Source organism: Papio anubis, chromosome 1, assembly GCF_008728515.1.
Source record: "Papio anubis isolate 15944 chromosome 1, Panubis1.0, whole genome shotgun sequence".
In the NCBI taxonomy this organism is placed as follows: domain Eukaryota; kingdom Metazoa; phylum Chordata; class Mammalia; order Primates; family Cercopithecidae; genus Papio; species Papio anubis.
The window spans coordinates 72,436,473-72,456,012 of record NC_044976.1 but is presented as its reverse complement, the minus strand read 5'-3'; the positions used below and the strand labels follow the sequence as shown (position 1 = coordinate 72,456,012).

Genomic DNA, 19,540 nt, shown 5'->3' with positions numbered 1-19,540 from the left:
TCCCAGACACCATGCTGAAGTATTGTCTTAAGAAGAAAACTTGGACTAAAGACTGGATTGCTAGATTAGAGGCTTGGGAAATGGCTCAAGGCAGATATCAGGTTTGAAGAAACTGGGAAACATTACAAAGGCAGAAAGGGGTGATGAAGTCTCAAAATGAGGTAAAAACCTAACTACCAGCATTATATGTTAGGCTGTTCACAAAGTTAAATTTACAAAGAGTTCTAAATTTTGGTCTGAAGAGACTTAAATAGCTCCTGTCACAAGTACTAAAACTGGAAAGAGAGTGGGGTCTGTGTTGATTTAGTAGCTCCAAAGGATGAAGAGGGTGATTACAGAGATGGAGCCTTATTTCTACCAGCAGTTTTATTCTACAAGCAAACCATGGCTACATAGTGTGAGAGATTCCATTGTTAGAATTGTGTGTTAGAATTAACTGTTTGATCTTAGTGCCTATGAATCAATCAGGCGTTTATTTAGAGCAAAGTCTTCTTTTTTATAGATAGGTCTGACATTAAAAAGCGTCACTATATGTCCTTCTCCACTTCACCTCCATTCCGGCACGCTGCCTTCGTTCTACAATTATGCTATCTTAAAGTAGGCACTAAAAAGCCTTGGTTCATTTGCTTTAAGTTAAATTCTGGGCTCCCAGGTTAAAACCTCCTTCCTGGCAACTCCTTCAATTTATTTAAGAATAATTTATTCCAAGATTGTACCTCTTTATCTTTTCCCTCTTCACTTCAACTTGCAATGGTAAATAAAATAATATAGTCTCTGATGTCATCCAGAACAAAGATTCACTCTCTTTTAGTAAAGTTCACATTTAGTATTAGAGGAAATTAGTCTCTCTGATTGGTTATTCAGGTTTAATTTGTGTATGTCTCTATTTAAATTTATTTATATTCTACCTCCTTTTAAGGTGACTATTCTATTTGAATGTTTTTACACTAAGAATATTAGCCATTTTATGGCAGGTTGTGTTTTATTTGTTTTTGCCACCCTGTACCTAGCACAGTGATACGAACATAGCATGTGCTCAAAAAATATTTATTTATTTATTTAAAATAGTATCTGTTGCATTTAAAATATCTGTTGCATTTAAAAAGTATTTAAAATATCTGTTGCATTTAAAAAGTATAATCCAAATTCTATTTATATTGTTTTGTGTTTCAACTTACAAATCACATAATCATTTCCATATATTTTGTGAAAACATTATTCTACTGCCCTGCTATAAAATAATAGCTAACAGAATCTGCTTATCATTGTGATATTTGTAGGTGGGTGGGAAGATTGAAGGGAATCATTGAAAGAAAATACATTAAAATTATAAGATGCAAGTCAAAGAATAAAGCATAAAGTTATGAGCTATAGAAATAAAACCGATATTCTTGACAGTCCTGTTATACTAGAACTTGGAATACCCTTCAAAGATAGATAAAGTAAGGGGGTTACCAGTACTGTGGTCGTTATAATGAAATTCATTATTCTGGAAATTCTATAGGCTGATGATATTAACAGACCAAAAATAAATCACATAGATAAATTAATGAATAGTAGATTCTTAAGGATTATTAAAGAAAATTAAAATGTTTTGGTGGATAAACAACTTTAATAGCATGTTTCTTTTTACTACTATTAGAGGTAAAATATTTGGTATGTAGGACAATTAGTCTGCCTCAGTATGCCAAGTCATTTTCCACTTAATTCTTAGAATTCTGATATAATCTTGAAAATACTACTGCAGAGACAGCATTGGAGTTTTACATAAGATCTGCACTTTTTGTCTTTCTGTGGGAAATAAATATATATTCTCAACTGCTAAATATTTGTCAGAAATGCATACGCTCATTTCACAAGAAAAATATTCGTGGACAGTAGAGATAGAAGAAAATAATTAAAAAGTGTGCCTTTCCTTTTGAATTTTAACTGTTGAGCTCATTGAAATGTGAAAATTCACATGTTTAGGTTTCTTGCTATCATTTGGAGAGCCATGATTATTAGAATTCATGAGCACTTAAAAGCAAATCTTGAGCGCACTGTCCTCCAGGCAAAATGTAATGTTTGCTGATTATTGTTAACTAGTGGTACACCTCAAGAGTTTAACTATTTTTTTCCATCTTTAAACTTTATTACTGTATTTTTCTTCAGGATAAAAAAAAATTATGGGTCAATTTTCACTGAAGTGGGCTGGATGTGTGTATTCATCTCTCATCAGTGCCAAAAGGAATTATGCACATCATTCATTGGACAACAGGATGAAAACTTGTCTCTGATTGGACACTAGGGATATCAGCTGTACACACAAGATAAGTGTAAAGTTGAAAAGAGAAATACACTTAGTAATTCACTCAAGCTAACATTTATTAACAATTTAAACTTGCATTAAAATGTTCATGATATTATTTCCTTCCCCATATAAGAAAGCTAATGTTACAATTCTTAAATTGAATGAAACATATCATCATAAAAATTGTTTTGCAGAGACTGCTAATGCAAAACTTTTGAGCTGTTCATCCTTTTCTAATGAAAAAGATAATAAGATCAATAAAAGCACCATTCTTTACCACTTACTTAGAATGAATTTTTATTTATTCAGTGTAAGAGAGATTGGCTGTTTCAATGTATTTCAATATTGGTCTAAGCTTTAAATGACAAAGATTTGTGTTTTATGACTTATCCGTACATAAACAGCACTGAATTTTCTCGAAACTTATTTAGGCAGCATGACTTGGAATGAAAATATTAACTATTGAATCACACTGACCTCTCTGGTCTACTTAAGATAGTTTTTTAGATACTCCATGTAAGCATGGGTTTTGCTGACAAAATTCACCTACAAAGCCCAGAGAGACTCGTAGTCACTTGCAGGCATTTCTTCATATTAAGGCCTTTAAAAAATATACAAGATTCTGACAACACTTGCCTTAATTGCTTAAGAACTTAAAATAGGCCTGTTTGTAGAAATAGCTTGCCAACTACAGTTTTGAGTCACCTTATCCAGTCCCTGGAATATTGGAGTCTTGTAAATAATTAACATTTGGGCAGTGGCTGAAATATTTTTGATCAGAGCAGTAGGCATAATGTTGTTAAGGAAGCTGTGCTGAATACAATGTGAAGTGAAACAGACTAAGATTTGTATTGAGGCTGTAGAATTTTCAGGATGCCTATCTTGGGTGAGTGATAGCAGTTTACTGAGTCTCAGTAGATACATATGTACATACATATGCACGTGTGTGTGCGTGTGTGTGTGTGTTTATTCTCTGCCTTGTTATGTAGTCCATCATTTGATAAAAAGAGTCCCTGAAGTTGTAGAGATAGATGTGGCATTTGGCAGAGAAGAAACATAATTATACTGCATTTGAAACAGTCATTTTAGGCTTCAGTATTGTAATAAAACTTACGTGAAGTAACACTTAAGAAATATTCTGATAGGGCTAAAACCTCAATTTTAGAATATATTATTCAAGTAATTGTTATTGAGTCAATTTCATAATTTATCAATAAGTGTTTGTAAAGTGTATGCACGTAGACTGTAATATGCCTTACTTTAGAAATATGATTATATATAGCTACTTTGCTAATATGAGACATTTTTCTCATGAAAAAATATAAATCCTTCCTCAGATTCAAACTCCAACTTAAAACATATAAATTCTAAATTGCTGGATTACTTAAGCTGTTTAGGTAAAATAAGATCAAACTAATCAGTAATAAAATATTGACAAGTGCCCATTTGTGTTTTTTTCTAAATCTTTCATAAATATAGACATTGTTCAAATATAATTAGAAAAATGGACTCTTGAGCTATGTATTTTATTGTTAAGAAAAAAGGATTTCCCCCTTGAAAATTGTTTTTTTGCCTATCATTAAATTTTATATGACCCTATGAACTTTTCAGAATTGTAAATTACTTAAGCAGTATAAACTCATATTATTTATATACGTGTGTCTCTTTCATTTAAAATGATTAGATTTACAAATTGAAAATATTATCATAAATAATTGACCTAAAACATGAGGTGTAATAAAATGCAGATCTGGTGCGAGCAGGATGGCCGAATAGGAACAGCTCCAGCCTCCAGCTCCCAGCCCAAGCGACACAGAAGACGGGTGATTTCTGCATTTTCAACTGAGGTACCAGGTTCGTCTCACTGGGGAGTGCCAGACAATCGGTGCTGGTCAGCTGGTGCAGCCCGACCAGCGAGAGCTGAAGCAGGGCAAGGCATTGCCTCACCTGGGAAGCACAAGGGGGAAGGGAATCCCTTTAGAAACTGAGACACACAACACTTGGAAAATCGGGTAACCCCCACCCTAATACTGCGCTTTACCAAGGGTCTAAGCAAATGGCACACCAGGAGATTATATCCCACAGCTGGCTGGGAGGGTCCCACGCCCACGGAGCCTCCCTCATTGCTAGCACAGCAGTCTGAGATCTAACTGCAAGGCAGCAGTGAGGCTGGGGGAGGGGCACCCACCATTGTTGAGACTTAAGTAGGTAAACAAAGTAGGAAGCTTGAATTGGGTGGAGCCCACTGCAGCTCAAGGAGGCCTGCCTGTCTCTGTAGACTCTACCTCTGGGACAGGGCATAGCAAAAATAAAATCAGCAGAAACCTCTGCAGATGTTAATACCCTGTCTGACAGCTTTGAAGAGAGCAGTGGCTCTCCCAGCACAGAGGTTGAGATCTGAGAACGGACAGTCTGCCTGCTCAAGTGGGTCCCTGACCCCTGAGTAGCCTAACTGGGGGACATCTTCCCCACTAGGTGCAGACCGGCACCTCACAGCTCACATGGCAGGGTACACCCCTGAGACGAAGCTTCCAGAGCAAGAATCAGACAGCAGCACTCGCTGTACAGCAATATTCTATCTTCTACAGCCTCCGCTGCTGATACCCAGGCAAACAGGGACTGGAGTGGACCTCAAGCAATCTCCAACAGACCTACAGCTGAGGGTCCTGACTGTTAGAAGGAAAACCAGCAAACAGAAAGGACACCCACACCAAAACCCCATCAGTACGTCACCAGCATCAAAGACCAAAGGCAGATAAAACCACAAATATGGGGAAAAAGCAAGGCAGAAAAGCTGGAAATTCAAAAAATTCAAAAAATCAGAGTGCATCTCCCCCTCCAAAGGAGCACAGCTCATCGCCAGCAATGGATCAAAGCTGGGCGGAGAATGACTTTGATGAGTTGAGAGAAGAAGGCTTCAGTTGATCAAACTTCTCAGAGCTAAAGGAGGAACTACATACCTAACGTAAAGAAACTAAAAATCTTGAAAAAAGGATGGAAGAATCTATAACTAGAATAATCAATGCAGAGAAGGCCATAAACGAACTGACAGAATAAAAACCATGACACGAGAAATACGTGACAAATGCATAAGCTTCAGTAACCGACTCAATCAACTAGAAGAAAGAGTATCAGCTATTGAAGATCAAATGAATGAAATGAAGTGAGAAGAGAAGTCTAGAGAAAAAAAAGGAAAAAGAAATGAACAAAGCCTCTAAGAAATATGGGATTATGTGAAAAGACCAACTCTACGTCTGATTGGTGTGCCTGAAAGTGAGGGAGAAAATAGAACCAAGTGGGGAAACATTCTTCAGGATATCATCCGGGAGAACTTCCCCAACCTAGTAAGGCAGGCCAACATTCAAATTCAGGAAATAAAGAACGCCACAAAGATACTCCTCAAGAAGAGCAACTCCAAGACACATAATTGTCAGATTCACCAAAGTTGAAATGAAGGAAAAAATGTTAAAGGCAACCAGAGAGAAAGGTTGGGTTACCCACAAAGGGAAGCCGATCAGACTAATAGCAGATCTCTCAGCAGAAACTCTACAAGCCAGAAGAGAGTGGGGGCCAGTATTCAACATTCTTAAAGAATTTTCAATCCAGAATTTCATATCCAGCCAAACTAAGTTTCATCAGTGAAGGAGAAATAAAATCCTTTACAGACAAACAAATGCTTACAGATTTTGTCACCACCAGGCCTGCCCTACAAGAGATCCTGAAGGAAGCACTAAACATGGAAAGGAAAAACCAGTAGCAGCCATTGCAAAAACATGCCAAAATGTAAAGACCATCGAGGCTAGGAAGAAACTGCATCAACTAACGAGCAAAATAACCAGCTAATATCACAATGGCAGGATCAAGTTCAAACATAACAATATTAACCTTAAATGTAAATGGACTAAATGATCCAATTAAAAGACACACACTGGCAAATTGGATAAAGAGTCAAGACCCATCAGTTTGCTGTATTCAGGAAACCCATCTCACATGCAGAGATACACATAGGCTCAAAATAAAGGGATGGAGGAAGATCTGCCAAGCACATGGAGAACCAAAAAAAAACCGGGGTTGCAATCCTAGTCTCTGATAAAACAGACTTTAAACCATCAAAGATCAAAAGAGACAAAGAAGGCCATTACATAATGATAAAGGGATCAATTCAACAGGAAGAACTAACTATCCTCAATATATATGTGCCCAATACAGGAGCACCGAGATTCATAAAGCAAGTCCTTAGAGACTTACAAAGACACTTAGACTCCCATACAGTAATAATGGGAGACTTCAACACCACACTGTCAACATTAAACAGATCAACGGGACAGAAAGTTAACAAGAATATCCAGGAATTGAACTCAACTCTGCACCAAGCGGACCTAATAGACATCTACAGAACTCTCCACCCCAAATCAACAGAATATACATTCTTCTCAGCACCACATTGCACTTATTACAAAATTGACCACATAGTTGGAAGTAAAGCACTCCTCAGCAAATATAAAAGAACAGAAATTATAACAAACTGTCTCTCAGACCACAGTGCAATCAAACTAGAACTCAGGACTAAGAAAATCAATCAAAACTGCTCAACTACATGGAAACTTAACAACCTGCACCTGAATGACTACTGGGTACATAACAAAATGAAGGCAGAAATAAAGATGTTCTTTGAAACCAATGAGAACAAAGATACAACATACCAGAATCTCTAGGACACATTTAAAGCAGTGTGTAGAGGGAAATTTATAGCACTAAATTCCCACAAGAGAAGCAGGAAAGATCTAAAATTGACACCCTAACATCACAATTAAAAAAACTAGAGAAGCAAGAGCAAACACATTAAAAAGCTAGCAGAAGGCAAGAAATAACTAAGATCAGAGCAGAACTGAAGGAGGCAGAGACACAAAAAACCCTCCAAAAAATCAATGAATCCAGGAGCTGGTTTTTTGAAAAGATCAACAAAATTGATAGGCTGCTAGCAAGACTAATAAAGAAGAAAAGAGAGAAGAATCAAATAGATGCAATAAAAAATGATATAGGGGATATCACCACCAACCCTACAGAAATACAAACTACCATCAGAGAATACTATAAACACCTCTACACAAATAAACTAGAAAACCTAGAAGAAATGGATAATTTCCTGGACACTTACACTCTCCCAAGACTAAACCAGGAAGAAGTTGAATCGCTGAATAGACCAATAGCAGGCTCTGAAATTGAGGCAATAATTAGTAGCCTACCAACCAAAAAAAGTCCAGGACCAGATGGATTCACAGCCGAATTCTACTGGAGGTACAAGGAGGAGTTGGTACCATCCCTTCTGAAACTATTGCAATGAATAGAAAAAGAGGGAATCCTCCCTAACTCATTTTATGAGGCCAACATCATCCTGATACCAAAGCTTGGCAGAGACACAACAAAAAAAGAGAATTTTAGACCAATATCCCTGATGAACATCAATGCAAAAATCCTCAGTAAAATACTGGCAAACCGAATCCAGCAGCACATCAAAAAGCTTATCCACCATGATCAAGTGGGCTTCATCCCTGGGATGCAAGGCTGGTTCAACATACACAAATCAATAAACGTAATCCAGCATATAAACAGAACCAAAGACAAAAACCACATGATTATCTCAATAGATGCAGAAAAGGCCTTTGACAAAATTCAACAGCCCTTCTTGCTAAAAATGCTCAATAAATTCGGTATTGATGGAACGTATCTCAAAATAATAAGAGCTATTTATGAGAAACCCACAGCCAATATCATATTGAATGGGCAAAAACTGGAAGCATTCCCTTTGCAAACTGGCACAAGACAGGGATGCCCTCTCTCACCACTCCTATTCAACATAGTGTTGGAAGTTCTGGCTAGGGCAATCAGACAAGAGAAAGAAATCAAGGGTATTCAGTTAGGAAAAAAAGACGTCAAATTGTCCCTGTTTGCAGATGACAAGATTGTATGTTTAGAAAACCCCATCATCTCAGCCCTAAATCTCCTTAAGCTGATAAGCAACTTCAGCAAAGTCTCAGGATACAAAATCAATGTGCAAAAATCACAAGCATTCTTATACACCAGTAACAGACAAACAGGGAGCCAAATCATGAATGAACTTCCATTCACAATTGCTTCAAAGAGAATCAAATACCTAGGAATCCAACTTACAAGGGATGTAAAGGACCTCTTCAAGGAGAACTACAAACCACTGCTCAGTGAAATAAAAGAGGACACAGACAAATGGAAGAAAATACCATGCTCATGGATAGGAAGAATCAATATCATGAAAATAGCCATACTGCCCAAGGTAATCTATAGATTCGATGCCATCCCCATTAAGCTACCAATGACTTTCTTCACAGAATTGGAAAAAAACTACTTTAAAGTTCATACGGAACCAAAAAAGACCCCACATTGCCAAGACAATCCTAAGTCAAAAGAACAAAGCTGGAGGCATCACGCTACCTGACTTCAAACTGTACTACAAGGCTACAGTAACCAAAACGCATGGTACTGATACCAAAACAGACATATAGACCAATGGAACAGAACAGAGCCGTCGGAAATAATACCACACATCTACAGCCATCTGATCTTTGACAAACCTGAGAGAAACAAGAAATGGGGAAAGGATTCCCTATTTAATAAATGGTGCTGGGAAAATTGGCTAGCCATAAGTAGAAAGCTGAAACTGGATCTTTTCCTTATTCCTTATACAAAAATTAATTCAAGATGGATTAGAGACTTAAATGTTAGACCTAATACCATAAAAACTCGAGAAGAAAACCTAGGTAATACCATTCAGGGCATAGGCATGGGCAAGGACTTCATGTCTAAAACACCAAAAGCAACAGCAACAAAAGCCATTATTGACAAATGGAATCTAATTAAACTAAGGAGCTTCTGCACAACAAAAGAAACTACCATCATAGTGAACAGGCAACCTACAGAATGGGAGAAAATTTTTGCAATCTACTCATCTGACAAAGGGCTAGTATCCAGAACCTACAAAAACTCAAAGAAATTTACGAGAAAAAAACAACCCCATCAAAAAGTGGGCAAAGGATATGAATAGACATTTCTCAAAAGAAGACATGCATACAGCCAACAGGAACATGAATAAATGCTCGTCATCACTGGCCATCAGAGAAATGCAAATCAAAACCACAATGAGATACCATTTCACAGCAGTTAGAATGGCAATCATTAAAAAGTCAGGAAACAACAGGTGCTGGAGAGGATGTGGAGAAATAGGAACACTTTTACACTGTTGGTGGGATTGTAAACTGGTTCAACCATTGTGGAAAACAGTATGGCAATTCTTCAAGGATCTAGAACTAGAAATACCATATGACCCAGCCATCCCATTAATGGGTATATACCCAAAGGATTATAAATCATGCTGCTATAAAGACACATGCACACGTATGTTTATTGCAGCACTATTCACAATTGCAATGACTTGGAATCAACCCAAATGTCCATCAGTGACAGACTGGATTAAGACAATGTGGCATATATACACCATGGCATACTATGCAGCCATAAAAAAGGATGAGTTCATGTCCTTTGTAGGGACATGGATGCAGCTGGAAACCATCATTCTCAGCAAACTATTGCAAGAACAGAAAACCAAACACCGCATGTTCTCACTCATAGGTGGGAATTGAACAATGAGATCACTTGGACTCTGGAAGGGGAACATCACACACCGGGGCCTATTATGGGGAGGGGGTAGGGGGGAGGGATGGCATTGGGAGTTATACCTGATGTAAATGACGAGTTGATGGGTGCAGCACACCAACATGGCACAAGTATACATATGTAACAAACCTGCACGTTGTGCACATGTACCCTAGAAGTATAATAAAAAAATAAATGCAGATCTTTGTCGGGAGCTTAAGAATTTAGCGTATGCTTTCTACTATCTTTTTCTAACTTTCAGTGCTTTTTTTCTTGTTTTCACATCTACATAGGGAAATAATCAGTAAATTATGAAATATTTTGAAAAAGACAGAATTTAAATATTTACTAATAATAAGTTTATGCCTATGTCTAGTATTGTGCCATGGACATAGCTGGCATTCAATACATAGTTGTTGAATAAACTAATCAAATTTATCATGTTTTTTTGTTACTTGTGACTTGATAATACAACGGATTGAAGAATACACTCAAAGTGGTGCAGAAATATCCAGATAAGTAAACCACAACCCCAGTCCTCAGAGAGAGTAATTTTTACTATGGGTGAGCAATGGACATAACTATGATATAAAGTAGAATGCAACTAAAGCTTTGAAGGTTATAAACAATGATATTATTTAAGGAAGAGCTATATTCTGTTTAAAATGAGATCTTTAAAGATATAGAATTATTTTAAATCATTACTAATAATATGTTAGCTACCAGATAATGTAATCCATGTACTAGAAAAATTGGGTTGTGAATAGAATTTTACTGAAATGTAAATAAAAATTAATCAAATACATTTTTGGAGAGATTTTCAAATAAAATGAAAACTGCATACTCTAAAATTTCCCATGTCCTTTCTTTTACTTATTCTACCTAGTGTCAATTATTACAATACACAAACTAGCATTGTTTTTTCCTTAATTTGAAGCTATAGCCTGCTCTAAAATCTCATGGAAGTTTGCAACGTCTCTTTTTTACTCAGTTCTACAAAGGTTGCTACCAGGTATCCACTGTAGTGTAGCTAAGAGTAGGCATCATTAATATACACATTGGTGCCTCCAATCTTCGTAATGACAGACCTTAGACTATTAGACAGTTCTTGAACTAAGGGAACATAACCTTTCTATTATCTTTTTTGTCATGTGTTCTTAAACTGGACACTTGCAGCATAATATATTCAGGTGCCCCATTTCTCGGCTACTTTGTGTATGGAAGAGAAATGTCACATTTATTTTATTTATACAATATGTTTCCTGTGTTTATCCAGGCCATTCTTTTTGGATTCTCTCCCATGTATCAAGGGTATTCTCATTTCTAGTTCACTCTCTTAAGATAAAGTAAGATTAGTATCAAATGCAGGGTAGTAGCAATTTTTCAAACAGCAGTTAAACCTGCCAGTCACTTAAAGGGGTTATCTTTTTTAAAGTAACTTTTTAGAGTTACTTCTTAGTAACTATTTCTGGTAAAACTTCATGTTAAACCATTTGAACCATGCCCCTTTCTCCATGGTTTTTCTTGTTAACCAGTACTTATTATTGAAAGCAGAGTCCAAGTGCTACTCGATAGTTCACCCACTTTGAGGACAACCCTATTTACTTTCCATACATGGATTGCTGTACACATTAACCCCCCCCTAAGGTGAAGACTTTGCTTACTACGTTAATGAGAGGCTGTGCTGCCAAACACGAGCTAACAATTTTCATTCAAACAAATAAGGGTGACTCTTTCTGTTTGTGTTTTAGTATAATCTCTTTGCATATTATCTGGAAAAGGTAAGATCTGGATTAGCACTCTGATTTGTATCATTCAAAATGTGAAAACAAAATTACAATTTTATAGAGCTCTAACTAGGCTACTTTGGGAAACTCAAACTAGGAAGGGTTGAAAATGCAACTTGAATTTGAAAGACAGCAAAGTTCAGTATAAAGTGTTTACTCTTGATCTAGAAAGAAGATAGAGGCAATTGTTACCACTGCTAACGCTCCTTAATTTTTAAAGATAAATCATTATCTCTCTCGGGAAAATAAATATCTAGTACAATAATCCATCTGACTTTTATAACCAGGTACTTATTTAATTTTTCAATTGTGGAGAGCTCTATAGCTCCTCAGATAATCTATTCCAATTTTCAATAATGCTCTGAGAAATTCTTATTATGATTAGATGAAATTTATTAATATACAATTGTCTCCCCCACTTCTATACCTATTATAGATTATTTTTTTCTTAGCTTCTTCACTCTAAATTACATAAGGATGGCTCTTTTGTTGCTGTTTTTTGTGTGTGTGTGTGATGTATAATCAACAGAACAGGTAAATAGATATATCTGAGTAAAGATATAATTATTCTTACCAGACGTTTATGTTTTTGATTTTGTGTGTATGACAAATTGAGAAATTCATAAATTGATAGAGACACCAAAAAATTCACAGAATCTAAGACACCAAAACTTCAGAGAAACTAAATTCAGAGAATCATGATAAACAGTTTATAAAGAGATGCAAGAATTGTGAAGCATTGCTGAGTGAGAAGCTTTGGAGTAACAGAAAGATGTTAAAGAATTCAGGAAGAAAAGAAGAGAATGGGGGGCCGGGCGCGGTGGCTCAAGCCTGTAATCCCAGCACTTTGGGAGGCCGAGACGGGCGGATCACGAGGTCAGGAGATCGAGACCATCCTGGCTAACGCGGTGAAACCCCGTCTCTACTAAAAAATACAAAAAAACCTAGCCGGGCGCGGTGGCCGGCGCCTGTAGTCCCAGCTACACGGGAGGCTGAGGCAGGAGAATGGCGTAAACCCGGGAGGCGGAGCTTGCAGTGAGCTGAGATCCGGCCACTGCACTCCAGCCTGGGCGACAGAGCGAGACTCCGTCTCAAAAAAAAAAAAAAAAAAGAAGAGAATGTTGAATGTGTTATTGGGGCAAAGTCCTGTAGAAAATACAAGCTACATGTTTCTTTTAAAATTATTTCTGGTTGTTGGACTGTCTCTAAAGAATGGAGCTTTGTTTTGCATCATATTGAACTGAAGTTTCTAAATCTCCACTCATTCCTTCTGCTATTTCTCTCTGGCTATATTCATTCAGCATTTAACAAATAATTATTAAGTATCTACTGAGTGTCAGAGAACATTCTCAGCATTGAGTAAAAAAAGAAAAGCAAAGTCCTTGCCCTCGTGGATTAAATTGTAGGAAGAAAAAACAAATCTTAACCCATGTTAGCAAACAAAATTGTGATAAATTTTATAAACAAAACAAGTAGGATGTTGAGATAGAGAATAATAGAAGGAAGACTATTTCTCATAAGATTGTTATGGATGGTTTTTCTGAGGAGATAATATTTAAAGTCCTGAAGAAAAAGGAGCTAGCCATGCACATTATAGGAAGGAGAATGTTGCAGGCAGAAGAAAGATCTTACACAAAGACCTGAGGCATGCAATAGCTTATTTTGTTTGGGGTTTGTGCAAGGGACTGCATGAAATCTAGTATAGCAGGACTATAATGAACCAGGTCAACAATAGCATGAGATGAGCTTGGCTGTGCGGTCAGGAGCCATATTTTGATGACGTTCTATACCTCATAGAAAGGACTTAGCATCTTGAACAGTCGGGGGATTTAAAACTAAAAGAGAAACATGATTGGATTTACATTTTGACAATGTAGATGTATATTATAAAAGCCAGGGTGAAGGCAGAGTCCAATAAGAGGTATTTGTGATTGACCAGAAATAGATGATTATAGCTGTAGAATGGAGAAGTAGCTTAACATTTAGAGAAGGGAGCATATTTAAAATATATTTTGGAAGTAGCCTTGCCAAGATTTGCTGATAGCTTAGACATAAGGTTTCAGAAGAAGGGTTAAAGAACAAATTCTAAGTATTTCTGAGTTGAAAAAAATTATTTTTTTCAGCAATATTTTTCAAAATGAAAAAAATGGATAGTGTAGGAGATAGGGACCCTGAATCTCCCTTTATCTTTTCTCTATGCTGGACTTAACTATAGCCTATTTATATAGGGCTTACGTTTACAATAATTCAATAGGTAGGCTGCTTACTATTCATGTTCTAGGTTATCTAAAATCATCTGAAAATATGTTTTCCTGATCTGACATAGTTCTTCAGAAGTGAATATGGTAAAACTATTGCTTCTTCCATTCTCAACGAAATGCTTAATACAGCTTAGGGTCACATCATAAATGAATTCCTAACTAATTTACTTTTAACTAAAGTGTATTTTATAAATATAATATGTCTTATCACTCATGATTTTAAATCACCATCATGTACCCCAGTGATTAAGTATATTTTGCCCAACTGCAATATTTATTTCTATTTTACTTAATCTACTTAATTTACTCCAGGCTATTGACACTATCTTAGATTTTTGTTTGGTATTAATTGATTTTGTATTTTATTATCTCATTGGAAAATGTAGCAACCATTTCTTTTATATTTTACTTCTCATTTATATAAACATTGACCAGAATGGAGCTGAAAACAGAACCATGTATCATGACATTAGATACCTCCCTTCAGCTTGGCATCATTTTATTAAGCTTCAGTCTTTCATGATCACTCAGCATTTCTGATCTCTATCTAAAAGTAATGAAAGATTTTATCAAACATACCGCTGAATACAGGTTTATCATGCCAAGGATATTTGAACCTGAATTAATTTTGACCATGTTAAAAATGAAATTGCATCTGATATAATTAGCTTATTGTCAACTTATAATATTCCTTGATTATTATTCCTTTACTAAGTGCTACCAAATACCCTTAAAATATTTTCTGCAATTATTGAGGACCAGCGTTAAGTCTAAGGTAGGGTAGATAATTGAATATACTTTCTGTTATTGAAAATGAGATCATTATTAGATCATTCCCAGTCTTCTGATAACTTTTCATTCTCTATGATCTCAACGATCAATCGGTAAGTGCACACATTCTCTTTCCTTTCTTGCATTACATATAACAGAAAAGCCCATTTCTTTACTTTTGCAGCTTGTGTAAGCCTCAGTTCCTTTAGAGGTTTAAATTTTTTGATCATCTTTCTATAGATTTGTTCCCCTGTCATATATGTACCCTTTGTCATGAATTCTTCTTTTCTAAAAACATGGAAGGAAGTATTTTTATAAAACGTGACAAACAATGACAGCCAGATACATGAAAAGGGATAATTAGGAGAAATGAAGTAAGTATGTTTCTAAAAGGAGCTAACTAGCAATCTACTTAATTTCTGACCCTTTACATTTCATGAATCTATAAATTAACTGTATTTGTGATAGAGTTTGGATATCTCAAATTTGACAGATTTTTGGAGGGAGAGTTCTTGTTTTTTTCAGAGGAATCTAAAGGTGTAAGTACTAGTGGAAACAGGATCACTGAACATACTCATTATTTTATCATGAGTAGGATAAAAGTGAGATATATAGAAGAAAGAAATGACACATTTCTATGGTTCAAATGCAATTTGAGGTGATTTTCAACATGTGATGAATTGCATTGTTAGGAGGGAGAAACAGAGAGAAATTTCCAAATAAAGCAAAATTCTTAGAAGTAGGAAAATACAAGAGTGATGATGTAACATGAAGAGGACTTGCAGAAGAATTTGAGGCTGAAAAAGTATTTAGAGTTGTTGTTACAAACTGGTTTGCAAAATAGTGCCACACATTGTATTTTGTTGTACTTATCTAATAGAAAAACCAGGGCCTAAATGAAAATAGAAGCAGCATTACTTAAAATTGTGTCATATTTTGACAATATGTTTTGGTATTGTGACTTCTTAAATTTTAATTATCCTTGGCAAGATTGAAAAATTTTTAAATGTAAAGAGAATATATGAGCTTAAAAGTCCTTATTTGTGTTTCCAGCGAAATGAGGTGATTTTATCACATAAAGAGTGAAAAACATTGTCTTGTGTCAGAGTTGATGAGTGAAGAATTTTTAAATGAAAAATAAAAACAGGTTTATTCCAGGAACAGATGATACTTAACACCTATAATGAGCATTAAAAAGCCCTTACCCTATGAGTCACTGCTTGAAGACAAATTGTTTTTGATAAGTAAATTAGAGAATATCACATATAACATTTAAATAATAGAAACTCAGAAAATTGTAAATACAGGGGACTGAGGCGCATATCCAAGTGTCTTTTCTAAATTATCAAATAAAGGAGATTTGAACGGTTAACAGGTCAAAGTAGTGGGGGAAATGTGAGGATGAATTCTCTATTTCAAAATTCTGTCAGCTGTGACATATCAGAGAGTTTACCTGACTTTCTTCTTCTTAAACAAACATGGCCCATTCACTGAAAGTAGGACTAAGAACTAATATATTTGGAGGAAAAAAATATGGTTTTGATTCTCTTGAGTATGAGATGTCCATGTGAAAGAACTCAGTTTATGGTTGTTATGATTATTAAATGAGTTAATATTCATAAAGAACTTCACAATGGCAAATGATAAGCACTATGTAAATGTTCCAGAAACAAATACACAAAAGCAAAGACCTCAGAAAGATCTATGTGAAAATAAATATTTGTGAGTCTCCAGAAGCTAGATCAGTGTTTCTTACCAAAGAAAGTATCATATCCCGAGAAAGTTTTTTAATACATAAACACATACCCTCATCTAACCTGAACTTTTTCTCTATGATAGAGACTATTGGTTGCCTACCAATATATACTCTTTTCTACCATGGTAACAGGCCCAAATTTCATTCCAGACAGCAAAACGCTTAGCATTCCTTACCCTCCCCTTCATAGCGGGATATGGGGCCAATGAGATATTCAACAGAAGTTACTTGAAGAACCTCTGGAAAAGCTCCTTAAGATACATGGCCTGTGTCCTATTGTCATTTCCTTTTTCCTCCAACTTCTGACTGAAACGGTGTTTGGAGCTCTAGTAGCTATTTTGATTCATGCGAAAAGTTTGAGGATAGTACCCATGCAGATACAGTAAGAGATGATAAAGGAATTTTGAAAGAGCCTATGCCCCTGATAACCTGATGAAAGCTCCATAACAGTCCTGGATGAACTGTGAAGAGGAAAGTAGATAACACTGTTATTAAAACATCCCACCCGGTTCACAGATATTATACAGTTACATTCCACAATGCCCCTGTTCCCCATGAAGCTCCTCTTCAATATTCTACTTGCTACTCTTCCCACACATAGCTGATCCATTTGTCCTTTTTTTTTTTTTTTTTTTTTTTTTTTCTGAGACAGAGTCTCACTCTTTTGCCCAGGCTGGAGTGCAATGGTGCAATCTCAGCTCACTGCAACCTCCGCCTCCTGGGTTCAAGTGATCCCCCTGCCTTGGCCTCTCGAGTAGCTGGGATTGCAGGCATGCACCACCACACCTGGCTAATTTTCATATTTTTAGTAGAGACATGGTTTTCGCCATGTTGACCAGGCTGAGCTCGAACTCCTGACCTCAGTTGATCCACCTGCCTCGGCCTCCCAAAGTGCTGGGGTTACAGGCATGAGCCCCTGCACCTGGCCCATTTGTAGTTTTAAAACGTGATAATTCTGGTCCCATTTCTCCCTTCCTTTCTTTCTGTGTTATTGTCCCTCCTTTTCCTCCTCCATGTTACTGCCTTTAAGTGCTCTGTGAAATAATTTTGTCCCTCCCTTTATTACTCTTAATCTTCCTTCAGGCTTTCTGGGGAAAACTATCTTGCTTCTCTTTGTTTATTCCTTATTTTCCCTCTTCCCTTGTTCCTTTTGTCACGGCACTCTCCTGGCAGGTCTCTCTTTCCCTCAGTCTCTCTTATGGCATTGGCCAATATTAGTAGAAAGACAGATTGTTAAAATTATACACAATGGAGTTTTTAAAATTTTTTTCTTAACCCTGCCTACCTCACAGGTTTTTGTTTTTGTATTTTAAATGAAAGTCAATCATGATAATGTATAATTCATGTGAGAACACTTGGAGAACTCTAAAACACATGAGATATTATCATTTTCATTGCTTTTATTTTATTTTCACAGAATATATATTATCCTGTTGATTTAAAAACTTCCAGTGAACACAGAAAACATGTTTCATCTATTTTATGTGAATTAAAACCAAAAGATCTTGGCATGAAATCAAAAACATCAAGACATCTCATTCAAAAAGGTTAGTTATATGAATTTTTAATTGTATTTAATAAATATATTTTGATGAAGAGTAAATAATGCAATTAGAAATTGGGCATGTTCATTGGCAAGTATAAATCCAAAAGTCTAATGAAATATGTGTTGAGACTTCTAGATAAAAAATCCGTATCTTGGAGCAAATGAAGCCAGACACAAAAGAGTACATGTAATCCATGTATAAAAAGCTAAAAAATGATAATTATCTTCATAGGGGAGTAGTAAGTAGAAGAAATTACAGACAGGCATCTAGGATTTTGATATTGATCTGTGTGATGGTTATACGAGTTGGAAGAATTCATCCAGCTATACACCTGTGATTTGTTCACTTTTCTCTGTGTATTTTCTATTCCCATTAAAAATATTATAGCAATGTTAAAAAATTATATCTTATTCAATAGTTTCTAAATATACATATTCAGAAGGTTATTTTATGGATATCAAGAACCTCATTTGGGGTAGAAGTTGGGAATTATGAGAAATTTTTGTTAGCAAGAATCATTGAACTGATAGCTTTGTTACTGTATGACTATGTCAGCATTGTACCTCCTTTAGGAAATCTGTCAAGTATCAGAATAATTACTACAAATTAGTTAAAATTTATAAGTTATTAAATTTCTTTCAGACTTGGGACATAATCATTTTTGTTGAATAAAAATGCATATTGTCTTACATTATCACTGATAAAATTTTAGTTTTAAATGTGATCTTGTTTTTGTCTTACAAAATTTGTTCTGGTAAAATTTGTCATGATTAGATATGCTTTTCTTTATCTTTCACAGAAGAATCATAAAATCACTTTTGTAAAATCATTTGAAGGTCTTATTTTTCTCAAGGGCTTCTCCTCATTCTTAAATATTCAAATCTTTCCTTTTTAATCCCATGATGGTGTCTTTATCCCATTTGATTTTCTCTTCTTTGCAAATGAATTGGTCAAACTCTGTTAGTTCCTCATTGCCAGTGGCTTTATTTCATCAGTTCTCCATTTTTACACATGTACTAATTTAATAAAACTATTTTTTGAAAAAAAGAATGGACTGTTCAACTGTATTGAAGGCCAGTTGAAAAGACTTTGTGTGTGTGGTCTTTTGGTTTGTTTGTTTGTTTTAAAACTGTCTCACTCTGTCACCTAAGTTTGAGTGCAGTGGAATGATTATGGCTCAGTGCACCCTCGACCCCCTGGGATCAAGCGATCCTCCACCTCAGCCTCCTAAGTCGCTGGGACTACAGGCATATGCCACCATGCACAGCTATCTTTTAGATTTCTTGTAGAGATGGAATTTCACCATGTTGCCCAGGCTGGTCTTGAACTCCTGAGCTCAGGCAATCAACTGCCTCGGCCTCCCAAACTGCTGGGATTATAAGTGTGAGCCATCTCGCCTGGCTAAAAGTCTTGGAATATGAAAACTAAATAGTATTTATTGA

The 19,540-nt window shown here is 35.9% G+C and overlaps 1 protein-coding gene across 1 annotated transcript in view; it reads left to right on the top strand.

Moving 5' to 3' along the window:
• LRRIQ3 (leucine rich repeats and IQ motif containing 3) overlaps positions 1–19,540 on the top strand; it is a 168,025-nt gene that overhangs the window by 99,267 nt on the left and 49,218 nt on the right. The window contains exon 6 of the mRNA XM_003892066.5: positions 17,969–18,098. Coding sequence (XP_003892115.2) covers positions 17,969–18,098 — 130 coding nt within the window. The remainder of the gene's footprint in view (positions 1–17,968; positions 18,099–19,540) is intronic.